The sequence below is a fragment of the Gopherus flavomarginatus genome, chromosome 24, assembly GCF_025201925.1.
Source record: "Gopherus flavomarginatus isolate rGopFla2 chromosome 24, rGopFla2.mat.asm, whole genome shotgun sequence".
In the NCBI taxonomy this organism is placed as follows: domain Eukaryota; kingdom Metazoa; phylum Chordata; order Testudines; family Testudinidae; genus Gopherus; species Gopherus flavomarginatus.
The window spans coordinates 9,364,473-9,381,387 of record NC_066640.1 but is presented as its reverse complement, the minus strand read 5'-3'; the positions used below and the strand labels follow the sequence as shown (position 1 = coordinate 9,381,387).

General features: G+C 50.8%; 1 protein-coding gene across 8 annotated transcripts in view; it reads left to right on the top strand.

Moving 5' to 3' along the window:
* The window catches only part of PTPRS (protein tyrosine phosphatase receptor type S), a 244,058-nt gene that overhangs the window by 96,957 nt on the left and 130,186 nt on the right, over nt 1-16,915 (top strand). For all 8 annotated transcript variants that reach the window (XM_050934412.1, XM_050934410.1, XM_050934411.1 and 5 more), the window contains exon 2: nt 14,382-14,549. In XM_050934412.1, coding sequence (XP_050790369.1) covers nt 14,462-14,549 — 88 coding nt within the window. In that variant the 5' untranslated portion in view covers nt 14,382-14,461. The remainder of the gene's footprint in view (nt 1-14,381; nt 14,550-16,915) is intronic.

The following is a 16,915-nucleotide window of genomic DNA, read 5'->3' as shown; positions in this document are numbered from 1 at the left end:
CACGAGCCGTGCCCCGTCACTTCTTGCACTGCTTAGAACTTCTTTCAAGATGTGCATTACAGCAGGGCCTGGAAGCCCCAGCTAAAATCAGAGCCCCCAGTATGGCAGTGCTGCATGGATACATCGGAAAGACTGTGTGGTACCTGAAGCAGGTATCTAAATCGGTAAGTCAGGATGGAGGGAAGAGAGATGAAGTGCTTTGCTTGAGTCTCACAGAAAATCAGAGGCAGAGCTGGGAATAAAATTCTAGTGCCCTACGTACTGGACTGCACTGCTTCCGCTTACCCAAGTAATGATCCAGCCAGAGCCCTGAATCCATTTTAAATTCAGAATGGATCACAAGGGGGTGAGGGTGGGAGGGGTGTGTGTGAGAGAGGTTTTCTCTCCTCGTTTAATCTCCCCCCAGCCAGTGGTCTGAGACACGGGATTCCTGCCAGGGCAAGAGAGGGATTTGTCCATCCTTGGAGAGGCTCGGAACCAAATCCTCTTTATGGAATTAAACCCCGTGGCAGAATCTGCGTGCACGGCCTGGAAGGAGAGTGGTGCATAGGAAAGAAATTGAGGGGGCCGAAGGAGGAGAGGGCAGGGGCTGGCACATGCTGAGAGCAGGGGAGAGGGTAATGGGTGTAATTCCCAGATCAGCCCGCAGCCCGGAGGGATCTGATTGTGGTGAAGCCCATGTATCGCAAAGAGTGAAGCCAGGGCAGAGGATCGAGGGGCGGGGGTGCAGCTTCTGCTCAGAGAACTGGCAACAGCACTTTGTGTCCACGTCAGGACAGGGCTGGGGGAGGTGCTGGGGGGCTGCTGGCTGCAGGTATCTGACTGACACAGGCAAAGGATGTGGGTGCCAGGATCCCAGGCTGGCTGGGTGGGTCTCTGTTAGACAAGGTAGGGTGGTATAAAAGTGATGCAGGGGAATTATCACCCTGCAGGGAAGCTTGCAGGTGTGGGCGAGGGACTCCCAAAGGGGCTGGTGTGGAGTTCTGCCCAGTTCGATGAAACTCCATGCAGGAGCAGCGCTGACTTCTGCCCTGCTTAGCTCCGTTGTTTGTTAGTGGGTCACCAGCTGGTGACCTACTCCCATGGTGATGGGCATGGCCTAAGTGCGAAGCCCAGAGAGCCTGCAATGTGGGACGCAGCCATGGAAAGACATGACACTCTCACCCTTTCCACCCCAGCCCAGCCTCCTCTTACTCCTGCAACCTTTCGCTGTGGGTTCTGCAGAGACAGCAGGCCTGGATGTGGGATTTGACTGGTGTGGAGTGAGGGTTAGCTCTGTTTGGGTTCCCTCCCCACCCTTGCAGTGACTGTAGCAGTCAGGGTACTTCTTCGAATGATTGCTCATGTGTATTCCACAATAAGTGTGTGCATTCGCCACGTGCACCGGTGCCGGAAGTCTTTTCCCCTAGCAGTACACATAGGGGGAGAACCCCTGCGACTGCTGGAGTGGCGCCTCCATGGCGTGGTATAAGGGGAGCTGCACACTCCCCCCGACCCTCGGTTCCTTCTTGCCGCCAGTGAAGGTGCATCGGAACTACTCTGCTCCAGCTTTGCTGTAGCTCGTCCTCAGAACTGCTTGTTCGTTCAGTGTTTGTACCTGTAGTTAGTTAGCTGTTCAGTTCGTTAGAGAGCCCGGGCTGGGACATGCCCCACGCCCCGGGTTTTAAGTCGTGCGACACTTGCAGGCAATCTATGCCAAGGAGTGACCCGCACGCGAACTGTTCATGCTGTTTGGGAGAAGCCCATATAAGCGATCATTGCAAGATTTGCAAGTCGTTCAAACCTCAGACCTAGAGGGAAAGAGACGTTAGGCTCTGGGCTATTCTGATGGAGTCGGTGCTGACCCCGATTCCAGCGTGCCGCTCTGTGTCGGCACCGGGCACCGAGGTGTCGGTGCGCAGCAACCTTCCGGAGCCTTCAACCAGTCGGCACCGCTTCCCATCCACGGGGCACAAGAAGGCAAAAAGACGCCTTCTTCGCAGCGACACCGAGGGAAATCCGAGGCAGAGGCTAGACCCATGTTGGGCAGTCCTCGATCCCCTCTGGCCCCTAGGCCTCCGACTCGCATAGAGCGGAGTGGCCTGGCCATGCTGGACCAGGCCTCTCCGGATGTCTGGAAGTCTTCCATGCTGGAGGCCCTGCAGGCAGCCAGAGATGTCATGACCATGCTGGTACTGAAGGCGCTGCTGGTATCAGGCCCCCACTCCAGAGGCAAGCCACCACTGGGTTCTCTGCAGTCGCCCCCAGCTCAGCACAGGTCTCGGTCGAGGGATTGTTCCCGACGCCGTTCGCTGCCCAGCAATCGTTCGAGGAGCAGTCCTCGTGGATTGCCCTCGACACCCACCAGGCGGTTTGGGAGGGAGTCGTCCCAACAGGGCTTCCGGCACCGCTCCACGCCACGGAGCAATTACCGACGGGACCATGGCAGACGTCGTCAGAGATCTTGGTCTCATTGGGGTTACGCAGCCGGTTGCGGCACGGACATCGTCACCGTTCCCGCTCGGAATCCCACTCCCAGTCTCCGCCAAGGCACCGTCTCTGGGAGCAGATCGCGGAGCAGCAGCTACAGGCAGTACCGGTCCTCCGTGTCAAGGTCGCAGTCTCATGGGCAACGTCGCCCCAGGCACCACCGTTCCTCCCAGGTCGTTTATCAGTCCGGCCTCCGTTCATAGCTGCCCTTCAGTGAGCCAGTCCAGCCAGGCCGAACAACCGGTGCCGTCGGTGCTGCAGCAGGTCTAGTGGCACTGGGCCCCGTGGCCAGGACAGTGGTACCAGTGGGCACCGTGGCCTCCAGTGCAGCCCCCAGTGGAGGTCCGCTTGGTAGCCGGAGCCTCAGAGGTGCCGTCGGCCTCTCTCTCCAAGAGAAGGTCAGCTGCTTGGGACCCTCAAGAGTGTAAACCTAGAACCAAATTCTGCTCTCTTTCCCCTGTGTCAATCCAGAGTAACTCCATTGTAGTTTGTGGCGTAGCTCAGAGCAGGATCATGTCTGTGGAGTTTGCAGTTCTCCATGCTGGTGTGTTTTTTTTGCACCATGGCCTGCTGTGCCTGTGGCTTTGTCTAGGCTAGGATAAAAGGTGTGATGTTAGCATACGTGTGATAATGTCGCATGTTTTGAATCCTAGTGTAGACAAGGCCAGAGATCAATTTATGGTTCCTCTCTCCTCTGTGTTCACACATCTGGGGGCATTCCTTTTCCCTTTCCTTCCCGCACTCGATATCCCCTTTGTTCAGTTTAATCAGGGCCAGCGGCTTTTGTTTAGATCTCCTCCTGGAAATATAGGAGTATTCCCTTTCCCCCACCCTTCGGCCACACTAGTATGGCCTAGAAACCAGCAGACATCTCTCTCTGTTGATAGAGCTCTATTCTCTGGAACACGGTTTCCAATTAAGAGCTCCAAGGAGCCCTGGCTCAAATGAAGATAACGAAGGGAGGCCATCGATCGGCCATTGTGTGTAATGAGAAGGCCGTTCGAGCGAGAGGGGCTTGTGACATCCTAAACCGGTGCAGAGCTGGAACTGAGAAAGCACCTGAATGCCCCTAATTAACTCCTTTGTTTGCCCTTTACTTTTTTTGCATGGATGTAGAGCAGGTGAGAGATGCTCCCTTTGCAGGCCTGGAGCCATCGTCTGTGGTACAGCCCAGGTAGTGCATGAGCTGCCCAGCTCTACTTGCCAGCCTGTCACAGTCCCACCGTGGAGTTACGGATCTCTAGGGAATGAGAGGAGAGTTGGTCTCTGGGTACTCAGCGCTTGGCCCATCTACTGGGGCTGTCAGCAGAGCCAGTGGTACTGGCTTGGGTGATATGGACGCTTTGACCAAGACTTTTCAGTCATTGCTAGTGATTTTTGGGCCTCCCCACTTGAGGTGCCTTAAAGGGATCCGATTTTCAGAGGGGCAGGAACGCAGCACTTCCTGAAAATCAACCGCCTTTATGGCCTCTCAAATGGAGCGCCCCAAAATCACTAGTCACCCGGAAAGGTCACCAGGAAGTGGGGCCAGGCCCATTTCCTGTCGACCACCAAACAGCTGTCTGATCGTAACAACTTCGCCACCTCCAACCTGAGCTAAATTCGAACCAGTGAGCTAGCGTGTGGGCTTTCAGCTAGGAGCTCGCAAACACGTGTCGGAGGAGCACAACTACTCCTGCTCTTCCTGCGTTGCTAAGTGGGAGGGGAATCCCAGCTAGGTCCTGGCTAGATGGAAGGGGAGTTCATGGAATCGTAGAATCTCAGGGTTGGAAGGGACCTCAGGAGGTATCTAGTCCAAGCCCCTGCTGAAAGCAGGGCCAATTCCCAGCTAGGGGAAAGTGTCCTAATATGGAAGAGGTTGACAGCCACCAACCTAGAGGACTTGGGTACTGTAGTATGCATCTACTTCCTATACGGTAGTGTCTAGAACAGGGGTTGGCAACCTTTCCGAAGTGGGGGTCTGAGTCTTCATTTATTCACCCTGATTTAAGGTTTCACATGCCAGTAATACATTTTAATGTTTTTAGAAGATCTTTCTATAAGTCTGTAATATATAACTAAACTATTGTCATACGTAAAGTTAAATAAGATTTTTAAAATGTTCAAGAAACTTCATTTAAAATTAAATTAAAATGCAGAGCCCCCACCCCCACCCACCGGACTGATGGCCAGGACCTGTGCAGTGTGAGTGCCATTGAAAATCAGCTCACGTGCCACCTTCAGCACACGTGCCATAGGTTGCCTACCCCTGATCTAGAAGATAGTCAGTAAATGAATAAGGGGCCTATGACCAGACCCCTGAGCCGTCCAGCCTACCCTCCAGCCCAGTGTATTCTTTGCTGAAGTCATGAGATAGCACACTAATATGTGAACAGTACTGAAGGTTGGCCTGTCAGCAGTCACAAATCATTAGTTCTTCATGGCTCATGTGTCCATCAGAAAATATTTTATATAAGAGCTTATTTTAATTTGTGCTTCAAACAGGCACACAAAGCATATGCAGTCTCTCTTCCTAGAGAGCCGGCGTAACGCTGTTCCTTTGCTTTACATTTCATTTGAGGGGGCTGTCAGGAGAAGTGCTTTCCTTTTGCAGGGCTCTGGGAGTCAGGAAGGTTACTGGCGATTTTTCTTCTCTGGGGTACTTGATACCAAGAGTTTGTGGCTGCACTGATCATTGTGGCTAAATTCTCTGCGGTAAAAAGGGCATGGCTAGGAGGGAGAGTGTGTTGATCTTTGCACCAGAAGATCCAGTCTGTGAACTCTGGGGAACGCCTAAAGAGTGACCAAAGGACATCGCCCATAGCAGCCTTCTCCCTGTAATTTAGTATGATGGACTGGGATTATTTAGTCTGCAGAAGAGAAGAATGAGGGAGGATTTGATAGCTGCTTTCAACTACCTGAAAGAGGGGGTTCCAAAAAAAATGGATCTAGACTGTTCTCAGTGGTACCAGATGACAGAACAAGAAGCAATGGTCTCAAGTTGCAGTGGGGAAAGTTTAGGTTGGATATTAGGAAAAACTTTTTCACTAGGAGGTGGTGAAGCACTGGAATGAGTTACCTGGGGAGGTGGTGGAATCTCCTTCCTTGAGGTTTTAAAGGTCAGGCGTGACAAAGCCCTGGCTGGGATGATTTAGTTGGGGTTGGTCCTGCTTTGAGCAGGGGGTTGGACTGGATACCTCCTGAGGTCTCTTCCAACCCTGAGATTCTTTGGTTCTATGACTGCAGTGCTGGTGAACTTGGCCACTAGCAATTTCTAGACTCGTATGAGGGATGCTGTATATATGCAATTACCATGGACAGGTGCATTTACTGTGGATTAAAAATAGATCTGTATCTGTGTTTAGATTTGTGCTGCACCTGTTGCATGCTTTGGGCAGAAGAAACAGATTTTGTTTTAAAGAATTGGTTCATTGTCCTCAGTTGTTTGAGTGCATCACGTACACTAGTGCCTTGCACGAGACTGGGCTCCCGCAGGACCCACTGCCATTATAGTGAGATCGGAACAGAAGGGAGATTAAAAACTATCCCATGCAGGGCTCTAATGTAAACCAATCCCAGCCCCCAAACTACGTTTACGAGTATTAATTTAGTCTCTGCTATCCACACAGTAATTGGTGAAATCCTCTGGTGCAATGTGCATGCTCCGTAACTTGTTGAAGGTAGCTCCCCTCCATCCCTCCACTAGTTTCAATTGTGATTAAGCATTCTTCTGGGAACATGTGCATTTATACGCGCCCCAGCGTATTTACACAAGTATGCAGAATGGTGGTGTTTCTGCACAGTGACTAAGGGAGGTGGGGGGATGGCTGCTGTTGTATCTGGCTATATTCTCGGGAAAGCTTGCACGTACCCAGTTAGTTGATTTTTGCAGTATTCCCCCAGTTCTGTCTGGACTCTTTCTCCTTTGGGGGTTTTGGATGATGCGCTGTGCTGATGACACCGAGGTAATGATGATGGATGATTATTTACACAGCACCATGGATATGTGCATGGCAGGTTTCTAGAGAAGACATTGGCTGCGCCCCACGAGGCGCCCAGGCTCTGGCAGGCAACTGGGGTGAGGATCTAATGATGCACAGCTTTTAAAAAACAAATCAAAACCAAAAAAACAGAACCATGAAAAAAATGTGAAGTATTAACCTGGAGCCAAAGCAAATGTTATCCCTGATGCTGTCAGCTGCTCGGTGGTGATCTGCTGGTAAATGCTGAAGGATTGTGTGTGAGGGAGACAGAAGGAGGGGGTGGGGAAGGAAGAGAGGGAGGTTCTGGGCCTGATTTCTCCGTTACCCATTATCCTACACCTTGTGCAATTACACCAGCACAAAACATGCTACTTGTGCTTTGCACCCACTTCGCACTGGTGTAAATGACCACCCAGGGTGCAGGGCAGCAGAGAATCAGGGCCTTTGTATTCTAGACAAAAGACTGCAACTCCAGCCCTTTGTGTTACAGACAGAGCTGGGCTCTCCCTGGGGAGTGGGATTCTGGGGGCGCTCATTGTTCAGAGGCTGCCTAATTGGACTGCTGGAGAGCCCTTCCCAAAGCCCCTCTTTAAGGGGGAGAGGGGTTGTCTTTAAAGCCTTTGCTTTGTGCAGTCCCTGAAGCTTGGCCCCTTTTTCCAGGATCCCAGAAGAGAGAGCTGCAGCCGTACTACAGGCATGATTTCAGGTGTTTGTTCTCAGTGTCAGTGTCTTCGTTAAAACAACAAGGAGTCCTTGTGGTACCTTAGAGACTAACAAATGTATTTGGTCATAAGCCTTCGTGGGCTAGAACCCAGCTCATCAGCTGTTGTAACACATGGGGTCACTTGGTCTGTCTCCACTGCAGCTGGGAGCAAGCCTCCCAGCCCGCGTAGACGGACTTGCATCAGGGGCTCAAGGTAGCAGGCTAAGAGTGGAAGTGTGGAGATCCCGGCTCTCAAGCCTAGGAAGTTGGGTGGGCTCTGAGCTTTGTCCCAAGCCGGAGCATCCACACCACGAGCCTGTCTGCCCAGACTGGGAGTCTTGCCCCCAGCTGCAAAGCTGACCTACTCTTTGGGGTCTCCCCGCCTTGGTGCATGCCGCGAGCTAGGAGCCAGCGGGTGCTGCTGGTGTCTGCGTGTTTTAAAGGGCAGGTGCAGCCCAGCCCAGCCCAGTGAGTTGAACCCGTTCCTGCCCTTTGTTGTGGGCTCCTGATCCCTTGGATTGGCGAGCCCCCTTTGGCCATAGCTGCCATTTCCTCTGCCCCCGTCCATGCTATGCTGCGCCCGCTTAACACTTACTGGACACAACAAATTCATCACTGCTTGTCAGAGCTGTCGCTGTTGGAAAAAAGCAGGTGGGGGTGGGGAATTTATTTCTCCTGGTGATTTAAACACAATTCAGATCTTGCCTGCCTGCCTCTCCCCCATCCCTATGGTTTAACCCTTTGTATGCCAGAATGCCCTGATGAAGCTGTCTGAGAACAAACTGCCTCTCACCCAAAATGGATGCACCCATTCCCCACTCCCTTGGAGCCTATATCACTCAGAGCTGGGTTTACCAAGTTCATGAACAGGTCTGGGATGTGTGTGTCAGAGAGATCCAAGGTCGTCACTCTGTGACTCAGTTTCCCTATGGAGGGTAATGGCGCTCAGATTCTTTTTTGTAAATCCTAGGGGTGAGATGCACGTATATTAGAGCCTAGCATAAGGAGGTATATCCCAATGATTAGGGCACCGGACTGGGACTCAAGAGACCTGGATTCTAATCCTGTCTCTGCGCCTGGCTGGCTGAGTGACCTTGGGCAACTCATTTCCCCTTGCTGTGCCTCTATTTCCCCTTGCTGTGCCTCTGTTTCCCCATTTTAAAAATGGGTATAATGATGTTAATTTGCTTAGTAAATCACTTTTTGAGATCTAAAGATGAAAAGTACTTGTTAAGAGCTAGATATTATCATTTATCATCTAATAAGGGTCTTGACTGGATGACCATAGGCCGTATCCACTATGACAGCTGGGCTGAAACCTGTATCCTACATTCTCAAAAGGGGCTAGTGATTTTGAGTGCCTCAATTTGAGTGCCTTTAAAAAGGCCTAATTTTCAGAAACTGCCAATAACCCGCCATATGAAAATCAGGGCCCCTGCCCTTATTCAGTACAGAGTCTCAACTTGGGCAATCAAAACAATTAGTTACTTTTGAAAATTTAGGCTGGTTAGTGCTTTTTGGTAGCACACAAGTCTTTGGCACCTCCTTTTTATTAAAATGTGTCTGATAACCCTCTGTCGCTGAGGAACCTAGGTCCCAGCTGGGGTCGCGTTTCCAGTCACACAGAGAAGGAAGCTGTGCACATCTGTGCTGGGTTTGGAACATTGATAAGCAAAAAGTTTCCGCATTAGGACTTTCATGCTGAGATGAAACCGGCCTGGAAAGCAGAACCATCTCCTGTTACCCAGAATGTGCCAGTTAGCTTGATTGAACCGGAGCAGGGAGGTTTGGGAACACCCCTATTGTAAGGAGGGGAGTGGGGTGTGTAATTTAATGCTGTCAGTGCGTGGTAGGGGGAGTGGGTCTCTCTGGCGCTTTTGCTCATTCTTTTAAAAAAAAGAAGGAAAAAAAAGGTGAATGTAGCGAGGACAATAAATGCTGCATGGAGAACCCTCGAGTTACAGAATTGCAAGCTGGCCTCGAACATGGTGCTGGAGTCTCCTTTCTGGGCCCTGCCTATAGGAACACCCGGAGAAGTCATCCTACTGAGATCCACTCGCTCCCAAGCCTCTGCTGGAACTGTCAGCAGGGCTGATTGAGGGGTGGAGGGCTCCCCACATCACACAAACCTCTCACTCAGGTCTCTGTTAAGGTGGTTGGCTGGGCAGATCAACGAGAGCTGACTCATAATGAAGCAGCAAGCTAGAGGTGCATGCTTGTTTATTTAGATGTCAGAGCTCTGTTTTTGGAGAGGAGATGGCAGGCTGGTTGGTGACTGATTGTGCTTTAAAAGCTTTTTTTAAAAAAAAAAACCACACGCTTATTGGGGCAGGAAATGAAATGACCCATTGACCTTTATTAATGTGCAGTACAAACTGAACTGGCAACTCAGAGAATGCATTAGCGCGTGGAGAAGAGTTCTCAGAATGCAGCCTCTTCTCGATAAGGTTCTTGTGGTAATAGACTGACGAGGCTTGATGAAGTGCGGGGGACTCGTTCCACTGCACTCTCTGGGAAGGTGAGATGCAAAAGCGAATCACGGATGATGAGAGCCGGGTGAAAGTTTTAAAAACGATTTTATATGGGGAAATTGTCAATTTTTTTCATGTTTCACCCCCCCCCAACTAATCCAAATTTTAAATTTAAAACCTCATCAAAATGGTTATGAATTTTTGGGTTTGATTTTAAAAATGTCAGCAATTTTTTTTTCAAAAGCCATAAAAAAGGGGCTCTTTTCAGATCCTTCAAAATGAAAACCACTTTGAATTTTTTTCCACCAGATTTGGTGGGGGGTGTGGTGGTTTTTTGCATTTCAGGGAGAAATGAGGAAGAGAAGCTGTATCTTGTGTGGCAACTTTTCACCTGTTAAGTTTCTTAACCAGAGATCCAGATCCCAGTCCCGTAGTACTACCCTTGCTGCGTTCAGGCCCATTCTAGCGATGGCTGTTTAAACACAGTTGTTGCTAGCAGGGTTGGAGAGAGGTTCCCTCATGAAGTAGCATAGATTCTTGTTCTCTCTGGGAATCACACTGGCTGAGATGTTCTCTGGATAAACCCTCACTCTGGCTGGGGAGTTTAATGGAGTTAGGTGTCCAGCTCCCATTAAGATGGGAGTAAAATATTTAAAAGGACCTAAGCGATCTAGCTGGAGACCCCTGACTTTCAATTAAACTTGAGCTCCTAAATCACATAGGTGCTTTTGAAAATGTTACCCTGGGTACCTAGCTCCTGTAGACCTCTGAATAGTCCCCTGTCTCTCTTGGTGAGAGAGTCTGGGCTTGCAGCAAAGCACTTCACATTTTATTATTCTTTAAACGCTGACCATGGCGTGGCTCCGTACGGGCCACCAAAGAGCTTGCAGTCGGAGAATGGGAGAGGATCCGACGCACTAGGAAGCCCCAGAGGAAAGAACAACTTAAAGCAGCTTTTTCACTGTAAGAATTCATCTCATTTCTGAAACATGGCTAAATCTAGCCCAATCCTGACCCCCAGCTCTTCACTTAGCTGCATCCTCCAATAGAGACTGAGGCCTGTAGGTCTTGTCTGTGCCGCAGAAGATTCTGTGTCGGGGAGCCCGGTAGGACTTTTCAGGCAGTAGAACAGCACGAGAACAGCAACCGTTGTGCTTATTTGTGCACTGCCAATAGCTTGCTGGGGTTTGGGGCAGATATCTCCTCATCCTGCCTGTCTGTAAAGAGCTTACGGTCTAGGCAGACCGTGTACAGACACAGGAAGGGAGACAAGAAGTGATGAAATCCATGTGATTTGAGCACACATCAAGGTAATTCACACCTGTGCTTAACCACGCTGGAGGATGGGAGAAGCCATCTGTCCGGTAGCCGGGTCCCCCAGCGGTGTGCGTTCTGCAACGTGCATAGGAATGCTGCTGTGAGTACAAATAACACAGATTATTATTATAAGGGCCAGCTGGTCTTCATGCTTCAGGATGTCAGCTATCACCTGCTAGAGGCCAGGGAGAAATTTCCTTCCAGGAAGCTAAGTACACTTGGGGGGCTTATGCCTTTCCCCAAGAATCCAACAGGCAGACTAGGTCTATTCTGGGGAGACAGTCATGAGGTAGATAAGAGAATTAGTGGCTAAGGGGATTTCTGGTGGATGCATCTAGTGACTCCATCCATATCCAGTGCTTTCATTGCCACCTTCCAGATGATCCTAAGACAATGAAGCAACCTCCTCTCTTCTCCTTCCCTCCCTGCCTTCTCCCCCATCGCTCCCTCATTTTACACAGCAGAGCCAGGTGGGAACCTTGTCTTGCCATCCCTGTAATCCCGAGGCCGGCGAGTCCAGGGGGAGACAGCCAGGTGACGTACCTGCTCTGAAGGATGAGTTGCTGGATTGAGGTTGACATGTCTTAATATCTCTGCCCGTGCTTTCAGTCTCCATCAAGTGCTTTGGGAAGCACGTTAGCACTGGAGCAGAAGTGTCACCCTCTGGCATCTCTTTCTCTCAGCCGGAAGTTGTTGCAGTCGCCCTTTCACCAGACCTTTTCTATCCCAACCATTTATGCAGCGTAAAAGCCCTCGTGGAACTGGGGGGGGGAGTGGTGGTGTCAGTTCTGATCTAGTGGAATGTTCCACACGACTTGTCCGTGTTAATCGGCGCTTTTTGGGGGACGGCGAGGCGGGTATGGTTGCCTCTAGCCTGCTCACGGAGCTCGGAGCCAAAGAAGGTCGCTGGTGACGCATTTAGAAAAGAGTGGAGTCACAAAGAGACATTTAACAGCATTTATTGTAACCCACTGGGATTTCATTTAGATAAATAGGTGCTGACCTCCTTGGTGCTTTGGGTGCAGGCCCAACAAGCCCTGGTTTGAAATATTAAGTGCCTAAAAACATCATAGTGAGGAGGATTTCCTCCCACCAATGGGAATCAGAAGCCACTTGTTTGCGGGTAGCAGGAAAATCATCCCAGCTCTAACCAACTTGATTCAGTTTTCTTTGTGCTGTGTTTATAGCCCAGTCCTCCTTTAATTAACAGTTGCCATCACGACGATTCCTGATGCCCTTGGACCCTGCCTTTCTCTGTTAAAATAAAAAAACCCAACACTTCACTGTTCTTAGTCGCAGCGCTGCTGTGAAAACGGCACGCTAAGTCTGTTGGGAGCCTCCGGGCACTGTTCTATTGGTGTCTCGAACAAGCGTTCCAGGAGCGCCCGGCTTGCAGAACCCTGCTTTCCTGTGCCACCTGCACATGTTTTTAAATAGCTGTTAAAGAGCTATCCTTGCTTCCCGCATGCATCAGGCGGCTTAGAGTTTGTGAAGTACGAGTCCAAAGCTGCTGGTTGAGAGGCTGCTGCTTGGGGATGAATATTACAAGCTGTAATATCTAAGGGACTTTCTTATTTATCCTGGGTCTTTCCGCTTAGTGCTACAAAGAGGCCGTCTTGATGAGTTATTAGGATGGGGAAAGATCAAGACGGTCATTCAGATTGCATCTCCGGGTGGCTTCATGCTGCAGTACGTATCAGAGGGTCTGCCCCCTTAGCCCCTCCTAATAAAATGTATCCTATGCTGCTTTTTCCAAAAGGCAGCAAACCCCAGATTTTGTATTTAATGTAAGTAACGTACAGTGGGTAAGACCCTACCTAGATCTAAGGGGATCCCCACAGACAGAGAATCCTTCCCCATTATTCTAGTGTTTCATGTCTATCGCCGGACTATTGTGATGTCTCTGTCAACATCGATGGCATGAGGTGGGCTGTGCCCTGCGTTCGGTCTCCCTTTCCAGCCCTTGTGGGGCACCATCTGCCATTGGTGCTGGCAAAAATGATCGGGGCGATTGAGATGGGGGCCAGTCACTACTGAGAATACCACCCTTGGGTGCTACTCAGGCAGCTCAAAGAGGCAGGGATCTGTCCCCACAGAACTCCCTGCTGCTTTAAAGCTGGAGGAGGTGACTCCTGCACTGGCTGCCTCCCAGACTCCCCCAGGTCCACTGGAGGGTGGAGAAGCAGGATGTGATGTGCTACACCAGGCCTCCACTGGCTGGACGGTTCTACCTCCTGCCTGGGCACTCAGGAATCAGGATGATGGAGCCATTGCCGGCTCCTTGGCGCCCCCTTCTGTCCTGCCCCAAGCAGGCTCAACCACAGGCCCTACATCTTTTTGGTGTCATGTTCTTTTGGGGCCTGGCTGCTAAATAACTAAAACTGTGTTTCAGCAAGGATTCATTCCCACCCCTAGGCTTCCAGCTCCCCGTTCAGTCCTGCAGTAATAAAAAAACATGTAGTGCTTTTATCACACTCGTCTTGATCAAAGCACGTTATGACTCCTCCTAAGCCCTGTGAGCTGGGAAAGGATTACCATTGACAGAGGGGGAAGCTGAGGCATGGAGCAGGGAGAGCCCCTTGCCCCAAGCACACAGAGGGTAGCTGGTGTCAGGGCTGGGATTAGAACTCACGGGAGGTGGTTGGAGTCCCCAGGTTTAAGGCCAGAAGGGACCATCCGTTCACCTAGTGTGACCTGACAGTCACAGGCTGTTCAACATCACCAAGCCCGACAATGGGAATTAGACCAAAGTATTACAGCCCTCGGGAGTCTGAACTATTGTTGGCACTGAAGTTGCACCAGTGACTCTGTGGCACCTCTGCTTGTGCACATCCGGGCAATTGCTTTGCTGCCCCCAGAGCTTTGCTGAGCAGGGAGCAAAGCCCTCCCCCAGACAGAGATCTCTTCAGGGGGCACAAGGGAAACGTCCCCCGTCCATCCCCAGCTCATCTTTTTTTTTGTTTTGTTTTTCCCCTCCCCTGTTTTTTTCCATTCGCTCCAGCGTGTGGAAAATCTCTCTTTCATAGGGTCTCTGCGTCCATCAGGTCAGATCACTTCACACCTCGTCGCCCAGCCAGTGCGGCTATTCCGGGGAAGGGGGAGGGATTGGGGAGGGAGCGCATGGTGGTGAGGGTTAAACTGCCGAGGTCTCCTGCTCGTTCTTCTTTTCCCTGGCTTGATCCCTTTTGAGGGTGCAAGCAGCTCGCCGTTATCTGCCAAAGCCGTAAACCTGGGGCAGGCCAGCCTGATGCCGTGACTAGACCTGCGCTTTGCTAATTCATGATGGAGTCGGCTCCAGGGCCATTTTAGTCACTTGCCCTCCAATGTTTCCACGTGGGACTGTTCCATTCTTGTGTACAGCTGCCCCCTGCTCCAATGTGCTTTCAGTTCCCACTTCGATAACAGCCGCCCCCCACGCTCTCGTTTAACTGTCTGCCGGTTCCTTTTGTGTCTCTGCAGGTGCTGACATCCCTTTGGAGGTTCTGTGAGTTTCGCTGAACCAAGGCCTTCCTGGCTGGGGTGGGAGGTCGTTGCCGAGAATGAGGATCCTTTGCAGCCCGGGAATGTCTTCGCTGGTCCCTCTCGTGAACCTCCTCTCCTTGCTTCTGATCGGCTGCGTGTCTGAAAGTAAGTGACACCCCCCCTCACCCCCCATCCCCGTGGCTTCTAGGCTCTTACCTGGCATCTCCACCACTTGCGTTCCTTTGCAGCTCAGTCCTCATAGAAGGGACAGGCCCGATGGAGCGTCTCTTTTTAAGGGACCAGTTAGCACATCCCCTCCCCAACCCATTAATAAATGTTGAGTGTGAATTTGGTGCAGGTGAAGGGTTTGGTGCCTTGAAGGCCTCTGCTTATTTCCAGCCCAGGCATCTCAAGCTTCCCATGTGTTCCTCAGCTATTGTTCCCAACCCTGCCTTCAAGGGATCTTGTATGGAGAGGAGGGAGGAGCAGCACAGTCTCTGTTGCCCATTTCAGTCTCTGCAGAGGCTGCTAAATTGGCCTGGGTATTTTACTGATGTCACCCCTTGCTTGTTGGGAACGGGGCTGAGACCCGGCAAAATCATTTCATGTGGTCCTGTCCCATTTTCCCCTTCCCCTAAGCATCTGTCAGACACTAGCGACCCTTGGCCCGCTGCTCACCGGGGTTGGAGTCAAACCAGCAGCTGAAGCATGAGTTTTCTGTTCCCCATCTCATGAGCCAGCCAGTCCTAGTTTAACACTGTTTTTATCTTCTCTGCCTTGCAAGGGTCGCTGTAAAAACCTCAGCGACTTGCATGTAATGGTCCTTCAGCACAAAGGCCGATCACTCGGGGATCAGCAGAATAGACTTTTCCCAGCTGATTCAATTATGACTTTTTCTTCTCCCCCAGCAAAACTTCTTGAAGCTGGCAAAAGAGCTGTTCTGGTCAGCACAGCGCTTGACAGCTTTGCATGTAATCACTTCATTATCGGGGTTTATTAAGAGGAGGTGTTCGTCAGGGATTCAATGGGGAAGGAGACCCTATGTCGCTGGGATTTTTTTTGTTTGATAGCACTTTGTCTTCTCTGCAGAAGATGGGGCAGGTGTTTGCCATTCCCTGGCATAGCACTCACGTTTATACAAGTTCCGTTTAGCCCCTTTGCGTGTGGGAGGATTGTACATGTATGGGAAGATATGGTACTTCCTCATTTACTAAGAGAGGGAAGGGAATTGATTTCCAAGAGGTTCAGAGCTGGGTCATTCCTTGGTATGGGATCTCAGCGTTTTTAATGTACAGTTCTACATATATGCATGTGTATTGTTATAATGGTGACAGTGTGGCCTAGTGGTTAAAACGGGGGGGCTGAGAACATGGAGTCCTGGGTTCTGTTGTTGCCACCGACTCATGGTGTGATCCTGTTGTGAAGCGTGCACAAAAACCCAGTGTATGTTCATGCACAAGTGTTTGCATTTGTATGCATCTTTGCCTGCACACAGCCCTGACTTGTGTGTGTGTTGTGGGTGCTGAGCAGCTGAGAAAATCAGGCCCCATAATTATTGTTTTTTAAGATGTGTGCATCTGAACTGAGTGCTCACAACCCCTCTTGATGCCTGTTGGAGCTTTGGGGGCCCATAAGCCTTAACTTTCTTGCAGACTTTATTTTCCCTGTCTGTATCATGGGAGGGGGATTCTATGTACCGAGCTCCGGTGGGGTGGGGCTTAGTTATGGGACATTTGTGAAATGGTTTGAAATCCCCCAAGGTTGCTGTACAACTTCCCTGTATCTTTGCTGTGTTTTGAGAGAAACCAGGCTGTGCGTTAGGAAGTGCAGCTGTTTGGGAAAGACAGATTGTGGCTGAAGGCACCTGTTGCATGGCCCAAGCTGTGCCGGTGACTGGCATCACTAAACACCTTGTTGCTGGCTGCCAGGAAGCTGCCTGGCTTTTCTGCACAGTAACTCTGCAGTGTCCTCAGATCCCTGGCAGTAAAGCCCTGGGTGTGTATGTGTTATATCTTGCTTTCTCTGGGTTTATTTGCTCCCTGTATGCAGCTTTACCTCCCGGCCCTTCCCACATCTCCAGTACAAGACCTAAAAAGACCCAGGCTGTTTTGCCCTGACCTGCAGGCTGCTGTCTGTCATGGGCAGATGAGTGAGTGGGAGATGATTATTGGGTCCTCCCACTCTGTCCGGCCCTATGCTGGGTGTATAGATGGGCAGGGTTTCCCGTCTATCCTGCAGGGTTCTCTCTCAACTCAGATTGCTAAGAGGATGGGGAACAGAATTTCTCTTCCTCCCTGTCTTGCAGAATTGTGTCCCCTTGGTGGAAGGGCGAGGGAGCGTCATGGTTTCTCTTCCTCTGTATTTCAGGGTAGCTTGTGGTCTGACAAGCAGGTGTGTGTGGCTGTGGCTGGCAGGGATTCTCTCCCAATCTGTTCCTAGAGGCCTGATGCTGCTGGAGACCTCACTGGGCTGTACCTATGAATAAATGAACGGGGATAATGAATTGGTTTGGGCACTGGTGCACTTCAGTC